The 13,760-nt window shown below is 37.8% G+C and overlaps 1 protein-coding gene across 1 annotated transcript in view; it reads right to left on the reverse strand.

Annotated features, from left to right (window-relative positions):
* Window positions 1-13,760, reverse strand: part of PLD2 (phospholipase D2) — a 159,340-nt gene that overhangs the window by 31,400 nt on the left and 114,180 nt on the right. The window contains exons 17-19 of the mRNA XM_053718329.1: window positions 10,961-11,074; window positions 10,725-10,829; window positions 2,407-2,495 (exon numbers count right to left, since the gene is read on the reverse strand). Of these exons, the coding sequence (XP_053574304.1) occupies window positions 2,407-2,495; window positions 10,725-10,829; window positions 10,961-11,074 (308 nt within the window). The remainder of the gene's footprint in view (window positions 1-2,406; window positions 2,496-10,724; window positions 10,830-10,960; window positions 11,075-13,760) is intronic.

Raw genomic sequence — 13,760 nt, forward strand, 5'->3', positions numbered from 1 at the left:
TATATATAATACTCACACACATATACATATACACACACATATACATACAGTGGGGCAAAAAAGTATTTAGTCAGCCACCAATTGTGCAAGTTCTCCCACTTAAGAAGATGAGAGGTCTGTAATTTTCATCATAGGTATACCTCAACTATGAGAGACAAAATGTGGAAACAAAACCAGACAATCACATTGTCTGATTTGGAAAGAATTTATTTGCATATTATGGTGGAAAATAAGTATTTGGTCACCTACAAACAAGCAAGATTTCTGGCTCTCACAGACCTGTATCTTCTTCTTTAAGAGGCTCCTCTGTCCTCCACTCATTTCCTGTATTAATGGCACCTGTTTGAACTTGTTATCAGTATAAAAAAGACACCTGTCCACAACTTCAAACAGTCACACTCCAAACTCCACTATGGTGAAGACCAAAGAGCTGTCGAAGGACACCAGAAACAAAATTGTAGACCTGCACCAGGCTGGGAAGACTGAATCTGTAATAGGCAAGCAGCTTGGTGTGAAGAAATCAACTGTGGGAGCAATAATTAGAAAATGAAAGACATACAAGACCACTGATAATCTCCCTCGATCTGGGGCTCCACGCAAGATCTCACCCCGTGGGGTCAAAATGATCACAAGAACGGTGAGCAAACATCCCAGAATCACACAGTGGGACCTAGTGAATGACTTGCAGAGAGCTGGGACCAACGTAACAAAGACTACCATCAGTAACCCACTACGCCGCCAGGGACTCAGATCCTGCAGTGCCAGGCGTGTCCCCCTGCTTAAGCCAGTACATGTCCGGGCCCGTCTGAAGTATGCTAGAGAGCATTTGGATGATCCAGAAGTGGATTGGGAGAATGTCATATGGTCAGATAAAACCAAAGCAAAACTGTTTGGTAGAAACACAACTCTTCGTGTTTGGTGGAGAGAGAATGCTGAGTTGCAACCAAAGAACACCATACCTACTGTGAAGCATGGGGGTGGCAACATCATTCTTTGGGGCTGTTTCTCTGCAAAGGGAACAGGACTACTGATCCGTGTACATGAAAGAATGAATGGGGCCATGTACCGTGAGATTTTGAGCAAACCTCCTTCCATCAGCAAGGGCATTGAAGATGAAACGTGGCTGGGTCTTTCAGCATGACAATGATCCCAAACACACCGCCCGGGCAACGAAGGAGTGGCTTCATAAGAAGCATTTCAAGGTCCTGGAGTGGCCTAGCCAGTCTCCAGATCTTAACCCCATAGAAAATCTTTGGAGGGAGTTGAAAGTCCGTGTTGCCCAGCGACAGCCCCAAAACATCACTGCTCTAGAGGAGATCTGCATGCAGGAATGGGCCAACATACCGGCAACAGTGTGTGACAACCATGTGAAGACTTACAGAAAACGTTTGACCTCTGTCATTGCCAACAAAGGATGTATAACAAAGTATTGAGATGAACTTTTGATATTGACCAAATACTTGTTTTCCACCATAATTTGCAAATAAATTCTTTCCAAATCAGACAATGTGATTGTATTTGTTTCCACATTTTGTTGTGTGTGTATGTATATGTATGTGTGTATATATATATATTTTGCCGTTTCTCTCACTCAGAGAGGGATTGCCTGGTATTTCGGGGCTGGACTGTACTGTAAAGTCAGGATCAGACTGTTATGCTTCAGGAAAGTTCTTCTCTGTGAAAGGCACATGTTAAGAAGCAGCCTCTTTTTGCTCGGGTGGTAACTAGCCATAGAATAAGCTATTATGCTATTATTCGTTCCCAGGTTGAGCGCTTCTCTTTTTATTTATACAGATTATGGGTTCGATTTATCAAAGCCCTACGGCTGCAAGTTCTCACAAGAACTTGCTCGCCGTAATTAACCAAGCAGCGGTCACCAGACCGCCGCTTCCCTAACCTCTTCGCCACCTCTAAGGTGGCGAAATTCAATCTCCGCGGTCTAGTCTGACCAAGGAGATTGACAGCTCCTGCCCGCGAGTGATTGGCTGTGCACGGGCAGGGGGCGGGATTGCACGCGAGCGCAAAATTGCACTCGTCTGTAATGGAGAATTCCTGCGGGTAATTTCGCACCGCCGTAGGCGAGCTGAGGCGTACAGGGGCGCGTATACATGCCCCTGTCCGCCTCAGCTTTGATAAAATCTAGCCCTATGTTGTCATCAGCAATACACACCACAGCCAGAAATCTGAGCAAGCATGGTGTTTGAATACTGGTGCACAGCCCTCACAGGATATGTGCGTATGCCGCAGAAAAACGGTAATAACATTTACTAGAAGCATTATTGCTAATGAAAGTATTTTGCAAACATGCTTCTATTTCATATTGAAATGCACATTTCATTTTTGACCTAACCCTTTAATCCAAACTAACAAATGCAAAGCATTCGGTATTTATTTGTGCCCGCTTACCTGTATGCCTGCAGTATCCTCTTTACTATAACATTTCCAATGGTGTTATGAATTGTTCGACCATCTGCATTAGTGATAAAGAATTGATTCTAGGAATAATTAAAAAAAAAAAAAAAAAAACAGTAAGACAAAATATATTAACCCCTTTACTCCCGAGCCATTTCTGCCCATGTGCTAAGCTGTTTTGGAGATTTTAGATGAACATTTAATCTCCACTGTAGGTCACTTTTCAGTGAGAAACAAACATTATACAATATTTTTCAGCAGACGCAGCAGATTCAAATTATACTGTTATTTTATTAACAATTTTAATAAATAAGGCTGCAAACAATAGTATTTATTTTATTTTAAACTCTATAGTCAAAAGAAAGAGGGGGTTATCCTCAAATAAATTAGTGCCTTTGTGAATAGTTATATAAATTTGATATGCACATAGGGGCTCTTATGAGCCTATTTTCAAACAAACACACATTTATTCAAGCCAGTGATTGCTATCACCATAATGATTAACCGGCTATTGAAACTTATAGGGGCTTTATTTTAAAGAAGGTCTTCTGGGCTTTAAAACAAGGGGAAATGGAGGTGTCTAGATTGTTTCAGTGTTTTCCCCAGGGCACATCATCCGGTTGACTTTACTAAAATTTCTCAATTACAATTTAATAAAATTGCTACAATTTAAGCTAAAATTTGCAAATATTAATTTTTTTCAATGCTGCTGCCCACCTTCTCATTTAATCAATTTATGTTTATTTTGTGATTTAAAACGCTTAAATAACAATAATAAAATGTTATAATATTGCAAAAATTACCCTGCTGCCCCACTTGGCTACTTGATAATGTCACCCGGCAAACAACATTTTCCGTGGACATCACTGCTTTTTGATGGCCTGATTTAAAAGGTAATAATGTGCTTAAACGTGTATTTTATTTATCTCCCTCTAATCATGGGTACTGCCATAATGGAAACTAGAGATGTGCAGGGAAGAAAATGTTTGACAAAATGTTCGATATGAATATTCGAGGAAATTTGTTTCCCCAAATATTCGTTCCCTGCACTATTCGGTTTTCGTTTAATTTAAAAACGAAAAAATTTTTGTTAAACAAAATGTAAAATGTTTCAAAGCTACAGGTGAAAAGTTCACCTATAACAACCCTAACACGCTCTGGAGAGAGAGCTAACCCGATCCTCTTCTTGCCAGGTCCCTGGCAGCACTAACAGGAAGCTCCCAGGACCCGCACCAAGGTGCATTAGATTAAAGGGATATAATATCCAAAAATGTTTCTTTCATGAGTGTCCATTTTTGGTTTAGAACCTGGGTTGAGCTTGCTTATTGGTGGCTAAATGTAGACACTAATAAGAAAGCGTTAACCAGGGTGCTGAACCTGCTCTTAAGCTTTACATTCCTGCTTTTCAAATAAATAAAGATAGCAAGAGAACTAAGAACAATTGATAATAGGAGTAAATTAGAAAGTTGCTTAAAATTGAATGCTGAATCAAAGAAAAATTTTTGGGTTTAGTTCCTTTAAATTAATTTAAAGGAACTTAATTCAATTACCTAGTGTAACCTAGTTTTCATTAGAGTTGCTGCACATGTGTAAACAGATTTTTTTTTTATAAAACATAAATTTCAATATGATGGTGGGGAATAATCTCAATACTTTGCTTTATTTAGTGTTTAACCCCTTAATGACCACAGCACTTTTCCATTTTCTGTCCGTTTGGGACCAAGGCTATTTTTACATTTCTGCGGTGTTTGTGTTTAGCTGTAATTTTCCCCTTACTCATTTACTGTACCCACACATATTATATACCGTTTTTCTCGCCATTAAATGGACTTTCAAAATATACCACTATTTTCATCATATCTTATAATTTACTATAAAAACTTTTATAAAATATGAGGAAAAAATGGAAAAAAAAAAACACACTTTTTCTAACTTTGACCCCCAAAATCTGTTATACATCTACAACCACCAAACAAAAACCATGCTAAATAGTTTCTAAAGTTTGTCCTGAGTTTAGAAATACCCAATGTTTACATGTTCTTTGCTTTTTTTGCAAGTTATAGGGCCATAAATACAAGTAGCACTTTGCTATTTCCAAATCACTTTTTTTCAAAATTAGCGCTAGTTACATTAGAACACCGATATCTTTCAGGAATCCCTGAATATCCCTTGACATGTATATATTTTTTTTTAGAAGACATCCCAAAGTATTGATCTAGGCCCATTTTGGTATATTTCATGCCACCATTTCACCGCCAAATGCGATCAAATAAAAAAAATTGTTCACTTTTTCACAATTTTTTTCACAAACTTTAGGTTTCTCACTGAAATTATTTACAAAAAACTTATGCAATTATAGCATACATGGTTGTAAATGCTTCTCTGGGATCCCCTTTGTTCATAAATAGCAGACATATATCGCTTTGGTTTTGCTTTTTACTAATTAGAAGGCTGCTAAATGCGACTGCGCACCACACGTGTATTATGCCCAGCAGTGAAGGGGTTAATTAGGGAGCATGTAGGGAGCTTCTAGGGTTAAATTTTAGCTTCAGTGTAGTGTAGTAGACAACCCCAAGTATTGATCTAGGCCCATTTTGGTATATTTCATGCCACCATTTCACCGCCAAATGCAATCAAATAAAAAAAAAAAAACGCTAAATTTTTCACAATTTTAGGTTTCTCACTGAAATTATTTACAAACAGCATGTGCAATTATGGCACAAATAGTTGTAAATGCTTCTCTGGGATCCCCTTTGTTCAGAAATAGCAGACATATATGACTTTGGCGTTGCTTTTTGGTAATTAGAAGGCCGCTAAGTGCTGCTGCGCATCGCACGTGTATTATGGCTAGCAGTCAAGGGGTTAATTAGGTAGTTTGTAGGGAGCTTGCAGGGTTAATTTTAGCTTTAGTGTAGAGATCAGCCTCCCACCTGACATCTCCCAAACAGCTCCCTTCCCTCCCCCACCCCACAATTGTCCCCACCATCTTAAGTACTGGCAGAAAGTCTGCCAGTACTAAAATAAGTTTTTTTTTTTTTTTTAAAAAATACATCTTTAGCATATTTACATATGCTACTTTGTAGGATCCCCCTTAGCCCCCCAACCTCCCTGATCCCCCCCCAAAAAACAGCTCTCTAACCCCCCCCCCCTGCCTTATTGGGGGCCATCTTGGGTACTGGCAGCTGTCTGCCAGTACCCAGTTAACAATATTTGTTCTCTTTTTTTATTTTATTTTTTACATTTTTCTGTAGTGTAGCTTCCCCACGACCAACCCCTACCCCCACCCCCTCCCAGATCCCTTAGATTACTTTTTGGGGGCATTTATTCCCCCTCTTCATCCCACTTATAGAGGAATATTTCTGTAGTGTAAGCGGTTCTCACCCGCTCCCTCCCCGTGCACGCGCCCGCCCGCCGATCCCTTGTGCACGCCCCTGACTCTCCCGCCCCCGATCCCGCCCTCCTCTGTGTCTCTGAAGCCATCGATGGCCGCCCACCCGCCTCCCACTGCAGCTCCCACCCACCAACGATTGCGGCCATCGATGTCCGGTGTAGAGAGGGCCACAGAGTGGCTCTCTCTGCACCGGAGGGGTACAAATTGTTATTGCAGGATTCCTCGATATTGAGGCATCCTGCAATAACCGGAAAGCAGCTGGAAGCGACCAGCTGCTTTCCAAACCGAGGACGTACGCCATACGTCCTCAGGCGTTAACTGCATTTTTTCTGAGGACGTATGGCGTACATCCTCGGTCATTAAGGGGTTAATGCTTGAATATTTTAAAATAACTATTTAATAAGATCAGGAAATTTAAAGTTTTATTTTTGGATAAAAATGGAAAGTAGTTTAAGCTGATCCTGAAGCAGAGTAGGCATAGCGTTGCCAATTGTCTTGTTTTTCCCCAGAACACTCATATTTTTGGTTTCCTGTCCCTACCTTTTACAGGGACACTGTACCAAAATTTTTTCATTTGTGATTCAGATAGAGCATGCAATTTTAAGCAATTTTCTAATTTACTCCTATTGGTATCTTTATTTGAAATTTGAAAGAATGTAAGTTTAGATGCCGGCCCATTTCTGGTTAACAACCTGGGTTGTTCTTGCCGATTGGTGGATAAATTCACCCACCAATAATTAAGTGCTGTCCATTGTTCTAAATCAAAAATTGGCTGGCTCCTTAGCTTATATGCCTTCTTTTTTCAAAGAAAGGCAAGAAAACGAAGAAAAATTGATAATAGGAGTAAAATTTGAAAGTTGCTTAAAATTGCATGCTCTATCTGAATCATGAAAGAAAAAATTTGGGTTCAGTGTCCCTTTAAATTCGTCTCTTGTGTTTAGTCTGTAGTTAATGAATATTGTGCGCAGTGCAGTACTCCGTCCCACTACAGAGGGTGATGTGGGATTAGCGTCATTGCCTACACTTTTTTTTTCTTCAGTTTTCTTTATCTGTAGTTTTCTGTTTTACTAAAGTTTAACAGTGTGAGGTCAGGTGCCAGGTAAGGGAAGCATATAATAAGTGATATATAATACCAGGGAGGGTAGGAGAAAGTGGGTGATGAAGCCAGGCATCTCAATTATGTTGCACAATTTGTAACATGTAATTTCCCCCATGTATATACTGAGGCTTTGCTTAGCAGGAGCTTAACACATTTTTTCAAGTTAAATGTTTTTTGAAATGTTGGAAACTATGAACACAGGTTTCTGTATAACTGATTCTCAAGGGTTAAATGATCAAAGGGTGAATAGTGCAAATCACAAAGTTAAATTTGTGGATAGGGACACAACTAGGAATGTTTCGCAGCATTTGAAAAATGTAACAAATTTTAACATTTTTTTTTTTACGAATGTTTGTACAATATTTATTTAATGTAATAGTATTTCTAATGCTTTATTTAAAATGTAATATTCTATTATAATTTTTCTAATAATTTGATTCGAATTATGCAATATTCAAATCTGAATCAATTTAATAGTATTATTAATGCTCTCTTTAAATGTAATATTGGAATTATGCAATATTCAAAATAGACACATTTGAATTGATATATTTGTATCTATTATGTCACAATTTACAAAATTTCCTACCACATGAACTATTAAAGTTCTGAATAGAATGTTAAATCGAATGTTACATTTGAAATTTCGAATGTGGATTTTCAATCCAATTATGAAAACGGAAGTAACATTCAAAAACCATAAATAACAGATTACCGAATTTTAATGGATTTTCATTCTTATCAACATTTGATTGTCCAGAACGAATGTCCACAGGACTATTCATTCAACCAAACTAATTACAATTTCAGCACATTCGCCCCCCCATCCCTAGACACAACCTCCAAAAAGGCACGAAAACAACATCGCTTTGTTTTGGGTGCAAAAAAAAAATATACAGATTAAAAATACAATTTTAGAAGCATCAACAAATAAAAAAAAATATAATACAGGGCTAAGCAAATCCAGTGTGAGGGAACCATAAAAATTTGGATTTTAAAGAGAGCATATATATGTATTTACATAAATGGATATTTTAAAAGGTTATCACCACATTTGTGGCATCAGCCCCAGCACTTGTAGCAAAAGTGGGGAAGGCATGCAAATCTGGACTCCTGTCCCTTAAAGAAAAATAAAATATATACCCAACTGGAGCCAGAATAGTTTATATGGAATTGTATAAAATGTATTAAGTTGTTTAATACATGCCCCCACTTATACTTTTGCTGTTCCCTCAATTCCATCAGCATGGTAGAGAAATAATAGAATAAAATCAATAGATATGTTAATCAATTGCTTATTTTTTTCACAATGGCTGAATATTTCCATCCTCTGTAGCAGTTTAGTTAACCAAAGGAATCCTGATGTGTCTAGCCTAAGCATCTGTTTTTATTGGAACACAATGAAATAAAAAGCTGAATCGTGCTGTTTTGTGAGGGTTAGACAGAGGTCATAACTATGTGGGCTCGTTGCCAGTCTTAGACAAAGTAGAACGCCCAGTTCTTGATTTATCTTAGAGAGACATGGAAGGAAATAGAACAGCTTCATGTAGGGCACTAAACAAACTTAATTTTAAAAGAAAGAAATAATCTGTTTTAAAAGAGAAATACTCCTACAGAGACTTAAAATGCTCCTTCTGATTTCTAATAATCTCCCTCAAGGGGCTGACTGACTTCTTAATCAATCAATAACTGGCCAAGGGTCCATAGTCAGGGGGTAGCACTGATGTGAAATAGAAATGCAACTTGCTATTCCACATCAACCTGACAGTGACTATTCAAACATGGTCGCTGTCAATGCGGATGCTATTACGTGAAAGCGCATTGGCAAGATTTATTGATGAGGCCATCTTTGAACGGCTATTTGTTCCCAATGATCTATTTTACCTGCTGAAGTGTATACAAATTGTTAACAAATTGCTCCTTAACCTTTATATTGGTATTTGGAAATAGCTGATTTAGCCTGTAGTATCCCTAACTATACTGAAAGTTTATTTACCTATGTGTAGGCTATTGACAAACTATGTAAACACAGCCAGCAGAAGAAATTACACTCACAGTGGGAGGTGGAAGAGATAAGAACATTTTAGAGCTTTAAAGTATTGTACAGAGACAGAGATAAGAATGGGAAGTACTTGAGTGATAACAAGATCTGATCTGTCTGCAAGCTTAGCTTATTTAGATGGGCTGTGGTTTTAAAGAGCAAATCCAGCTATTTAATTTACAAAAAGCAGCATAAATGAGCAATTTCTCATCCATTTTATATTCTTCAGTTGGTATAACAAGTCATTGGAAACACATCCGTATTACTGTAATTATTAGACATGGATCTGGATTTGTATAGAACTTAGAGTGTTGCACTTTCACAAGATGAAATCCGGCTCTGAAAAGAGCTGAATGACGCAAGCGACAGTCTTCTTCTGCATTCTGCAGTAATTATTTTTCAATAGCTAAACGCCACCCACCTTTTGCCTTATTTTTTAAGGGCAAATATGGGCTTTAGTCTGTAGAAAACAAGGCTAGCTACTGTCAAAGTCAGTATAACATACTCTATTTTGCAGTAGTTATCAGTTAAAACCAATTAGTGAAAGTTATGTAGCAGGGCTAGCCTTGAGAAGTCAGTGGGGTGCTTTTGATTTTAGGAGAATTAGAAATTGCTAAATTACAAGAAAAGTGAGCAAAATGAATAATGAAAATACATTGAAATGAACTAAAATTAAATGAGATTACTGTCCCTTTAAAAGAGAGACATGGTTGGGAAGAGCAAGGCGGGCTGAATGGGTCGCTTAAACATGCCCAGATGCCCAATGGGCTGTCAGTCTGCCCTGGCTCCCTCACTAAAAACGTATTTTTAACTTAGTGACAACTTGTCTCGTGCACACAAACCGCCACAGATAAGACTGTGGTCACACAAATTTCACACTTGAGCATTCTTCAAGTGATACTACTACATATTATATCTTCACACCAACACTTCAAGCATATGTGAGGGTATGATGCTTGTGAGCACAGCCTACGACCGTATTGGAGGCAGTTTGTGTACAAATAAATTACAGAAATACTTCTAAGAGTGTGGAGAGAGATCTGTTGTGCAGGATTTAATAGCAGGAACCTCATACTAGAGGTAACCTTGAGGACGTTAAGGCTACATGAGAATCTACTATTGCTTATTATATTTCAGTGAGAAGTTAGCTTTTTTTTACTGTTAATGTTGAAATAAGAATATAAGTTGACCTGAGCAATTATATCCATAGACCCTGAATTCTTTTATGATGAATACCAAGCTAGTTTCCATGGATACTGCCTACATTTTATTTTAGTTAGCTCACTGAAAAACTGGCTGTAGTTTTTTTTTCCAGCATATGACGGGAATTCAACTGGAAAAGTACTGCTTAAAGACAGAATAGTTTAGAGAAAGTTGGACGAGGGCCCTGCGAAAAGCTTGCTGAGAATACAGATAAAAGCAACATTCCTCAAGAACTAGAGACTGCATAGATACAACACTTTTCTTTTAGCTCTGAGAACTAAAAACCATTACAAGGCTGTTGCTATATGGTTAAAAAACCCTTTTTTTATTTTAGAAAAGAAGATTTTTTTCCCTTTCAGTGGAAGGAATACATTAAAATAATTGCAGCTCTATAAAAAGGGAGAAATAAATTGTGGAAGGAGGTATGAATTAAAAATGGGGGTATTTAGAATAAGTTTAAAATAAAAATATTAGTACCCCAACCCAGAAATTTATTTTTTAATACAAAAGATTGTAATTTCATGCAAGCACAGAGAATGGAAAGCAATTACAGACAAATATTTGCACAATATTACTACCTCTATGTAGACGTAGTGCTGAGCTTCTTCTATACAGTGAAGATACGCATTGCAAATAGAGCATTCATAGGATTCTGCTGACCAGCGATCAACTGATCTTAGAACCTAGCATAAGAGAATACGGTTAGGCTTGTAAATCATTCCCATCTTTATAAAGAGTCTAGTAACACTAACACCACACCACACCCAACCACTACTGCCCTGTCCTTTTAACTAGTCTGGGCTCAATATCCTACCTGCACAGTGGCTGTGTGGGATCCTGGCACAGTATAGTTTGGTTTGTCTGCTGTGCTAATGGACTTCGGCAGCAGATAAGGGTAGCCAGAAGTTTTATATTTTGACTTGCTTGTCTGCATAAGAGAAGGAGGAGAGAGTCAGCAGGTAACATTAGAAAAAACAAAGTGTATGCTTACCTGATAAATTAATTTCTTTCATGATGGCGAGTCCATGAGTGGGATTAAACTTCAGTCCACTAGGAGGAGGCAAAAACACCCAACATACCAGTGTTTTTAATCCCTCCAACTCTCCTAGAATCCATCAGTCATATGTATAGCAAAGAGAAAGGAGTAAAAAACAGAAAAGATAAAGCAAGACAATTGAAGTGCAAATTGGCACTGCCTTGACTAAAAAAAAAAAAAATAGGGCAGGTCTCATTTTTTTTCTTTCATAAGATGTGAGAGCCAACGAGCCGTCACATGTGGGATCCTATACCCAAGCAGTGAAGTCCACAAGACCACCATGAAATAGGGCAGGATAACAGTTAAGGCAGGTACATTACTGAACAGGCAAAACTTTCCTGTCAAGAGTGTCTGAAGAGGCAAAAACGTGATAGAATTTTGTAAAAGTATGTAAAGAAGTGTAAAGAAGACCAACATGGGCAACTACTCTAGTGAAATTATCAGTATTACGCTCAGGGGAGTCCTCTGATTCCTTAGGCCTTCTGAATCAAGGCCTTATGCCAATGAGCTAAGATAACTGCTGTAGTTCTCTGTTCTTTGCTGGGTCCAGAAAAATAAATAAAATAAAGAAGAGGGGTTTCTAAAATCCTTTGTGGCTTCAAGGTAAATGGGGCATTAAACGGATGTGCACTACTCACGGTTATTGCATTTCATCCTGTTTCTGCAGCAGTTTGCAAGTCAGTTTTACTGTTATAATAGTGCAAAGTACTTCAAGGGATACTAAACCCAAACTTGTTCTTTTATGATTCAGATAGAGCAGGCAATTTTAAGCAACTAATTTACTCCCATTATCAATTTTTCTTCATTCTCTTGCTATCTTTATTTAAAAAGCAGGAATGTAAAGTTTAGGAGTCGGCCCATTTTTGGTTCAGAACCTGGATTACTCTTGCTTATTGGTGGATAAATGTAGCCAGCAATAAAGCAAGCACTATCCAGGGCGCTGAACCTAAAATGGGCCGGATCCTAATCTTTACATTCATGCTTTTTAAATAAAGATAGCAAGAGAACGAAGAAAAATTGATAATAGGAGTAAATTAGAAAGTTGCTTGAAAGAAAAAAAAATTGAGTTTAGTATCACTTTAAGTTTAAGTATTCTCACCGCCTGTGACAGAAGTAGTGCTCACTCACAGATCAATATTGGACACTTTACAGCTGTATCATTTGCTTGGAGTTAGTGTGCATGACGCATCATATGAGCTTTACATTTTTTTGTTTTACAATTACACAAAATATATTTTAAAAAGCACTCAATATAGAGCAATGCAGCCACTACAAAAAATTGTACAGCTCCTGCTTTGTATCATGCACCCTAACCTAAAGCACTTTATACAGTTGTCAAAAAGTTGACAACCTCACAGATATGTAAATGCACACTACTTCAGTCACAGTATCTGAGAATGCATGTGCTCCAAGATGGCAGCCCCCAGTACAAAGAGGAGGAGCTTCACCATAAGACAACATTTCAGCGGTTAAAATAGCAACACAAATTTAAAGAAGACTACAGCATTAGGAGGGAAGGCATTAGCATAGTGAGTAGTAACTATTCTAAAATAGTTGTGCCCAGCAGTTTAATGTCTCTGAGGTTTTTACAACATTTATGTTGTGAAGAAGTCGTTCCATCATTATGTCCACCTACCAAGAATTGTAAGGAACTACAATTTCCTGACTATTGTTTTCTGAGGATAGAGTAGTTGGTTCTCAAAATTGCCTAATCCTGATGAAAAATCACAGGATAGTGCTGAAAGCTCAGACACGTTTCTTGGTGAAGAAATGGACAAGAGAAATAGAACCTTTCAAAGACAACAATTTAATCTGGAGAGCAGCATCATGGGGGACCCTTAAAACCAGATTAAGATTCCACAGAGGAGCAGCTAGTTTAATAACTATTCTGATTAAGGCCTTAAAGGGACACTGAACCCAAATTTTTTCTTTCGTGATTCAGATAGAGCATGCAATTTTAGGCAACTTTCTAATTTACTTCTATTATCAATTTTTCTTCGTTCTCTTGCTATCTTTATTTGAAAAAGACGACATCTATGCTAAGGAGCCAGCAAAGTGTTGGTTCAGAACCATGGACAGCACTTGTTTATTGGTGCTGTCCAATCAGCAAGGAAAACCCAGGTTGTTCACCAAAAATGGGCCGGCATCTAAACTTACATTTTTGTTTTTCAAATAAACATACCAAGAGAATGAAAAAAATTTGATAATAGGAGTAAATTAGAAAGTTGCTTAAAATTGCATGCTCAGTCTATCTGAATCACAAAAGAAAATATTTGGGTTCAGTGACCCTTTAACAAATGTCAAAATGTCAACCAATATATCTGACTCTTAAAAGAGCTGGCTGATGAGCCTTTTCCAGACCATCCTATAAGTACTGTAACACTCTAGGAATTCGAGAAAATAATTTTAGCAGTACATGATCATTTAGCCTCACACCAGGATTTTTTCCCCCCAAATCTTGTGATATATGTGCCTGGTTTCCTTGCCTGAATCAGGGTATCATTAAACTTTTTAAAACTATCAAACTTTGCTTTGAGATTCTGATAATACAAAAATAGTAATCCTATAGTAAAAAGTA

This window comes from Bombina bombina, chromosome 6 (assembly GCF_027579735.1).
Source record: "Bombina bombina isolate aBomBom1 chromosome 6, aBomBom1.pri, whole genome shotgun sequence".
Lineage (NCBI taxonomy): Eukaryota > Metazoa > Chordata > Amphibia > Anura > Bombinatoridae > Bombina > Bombina bombina.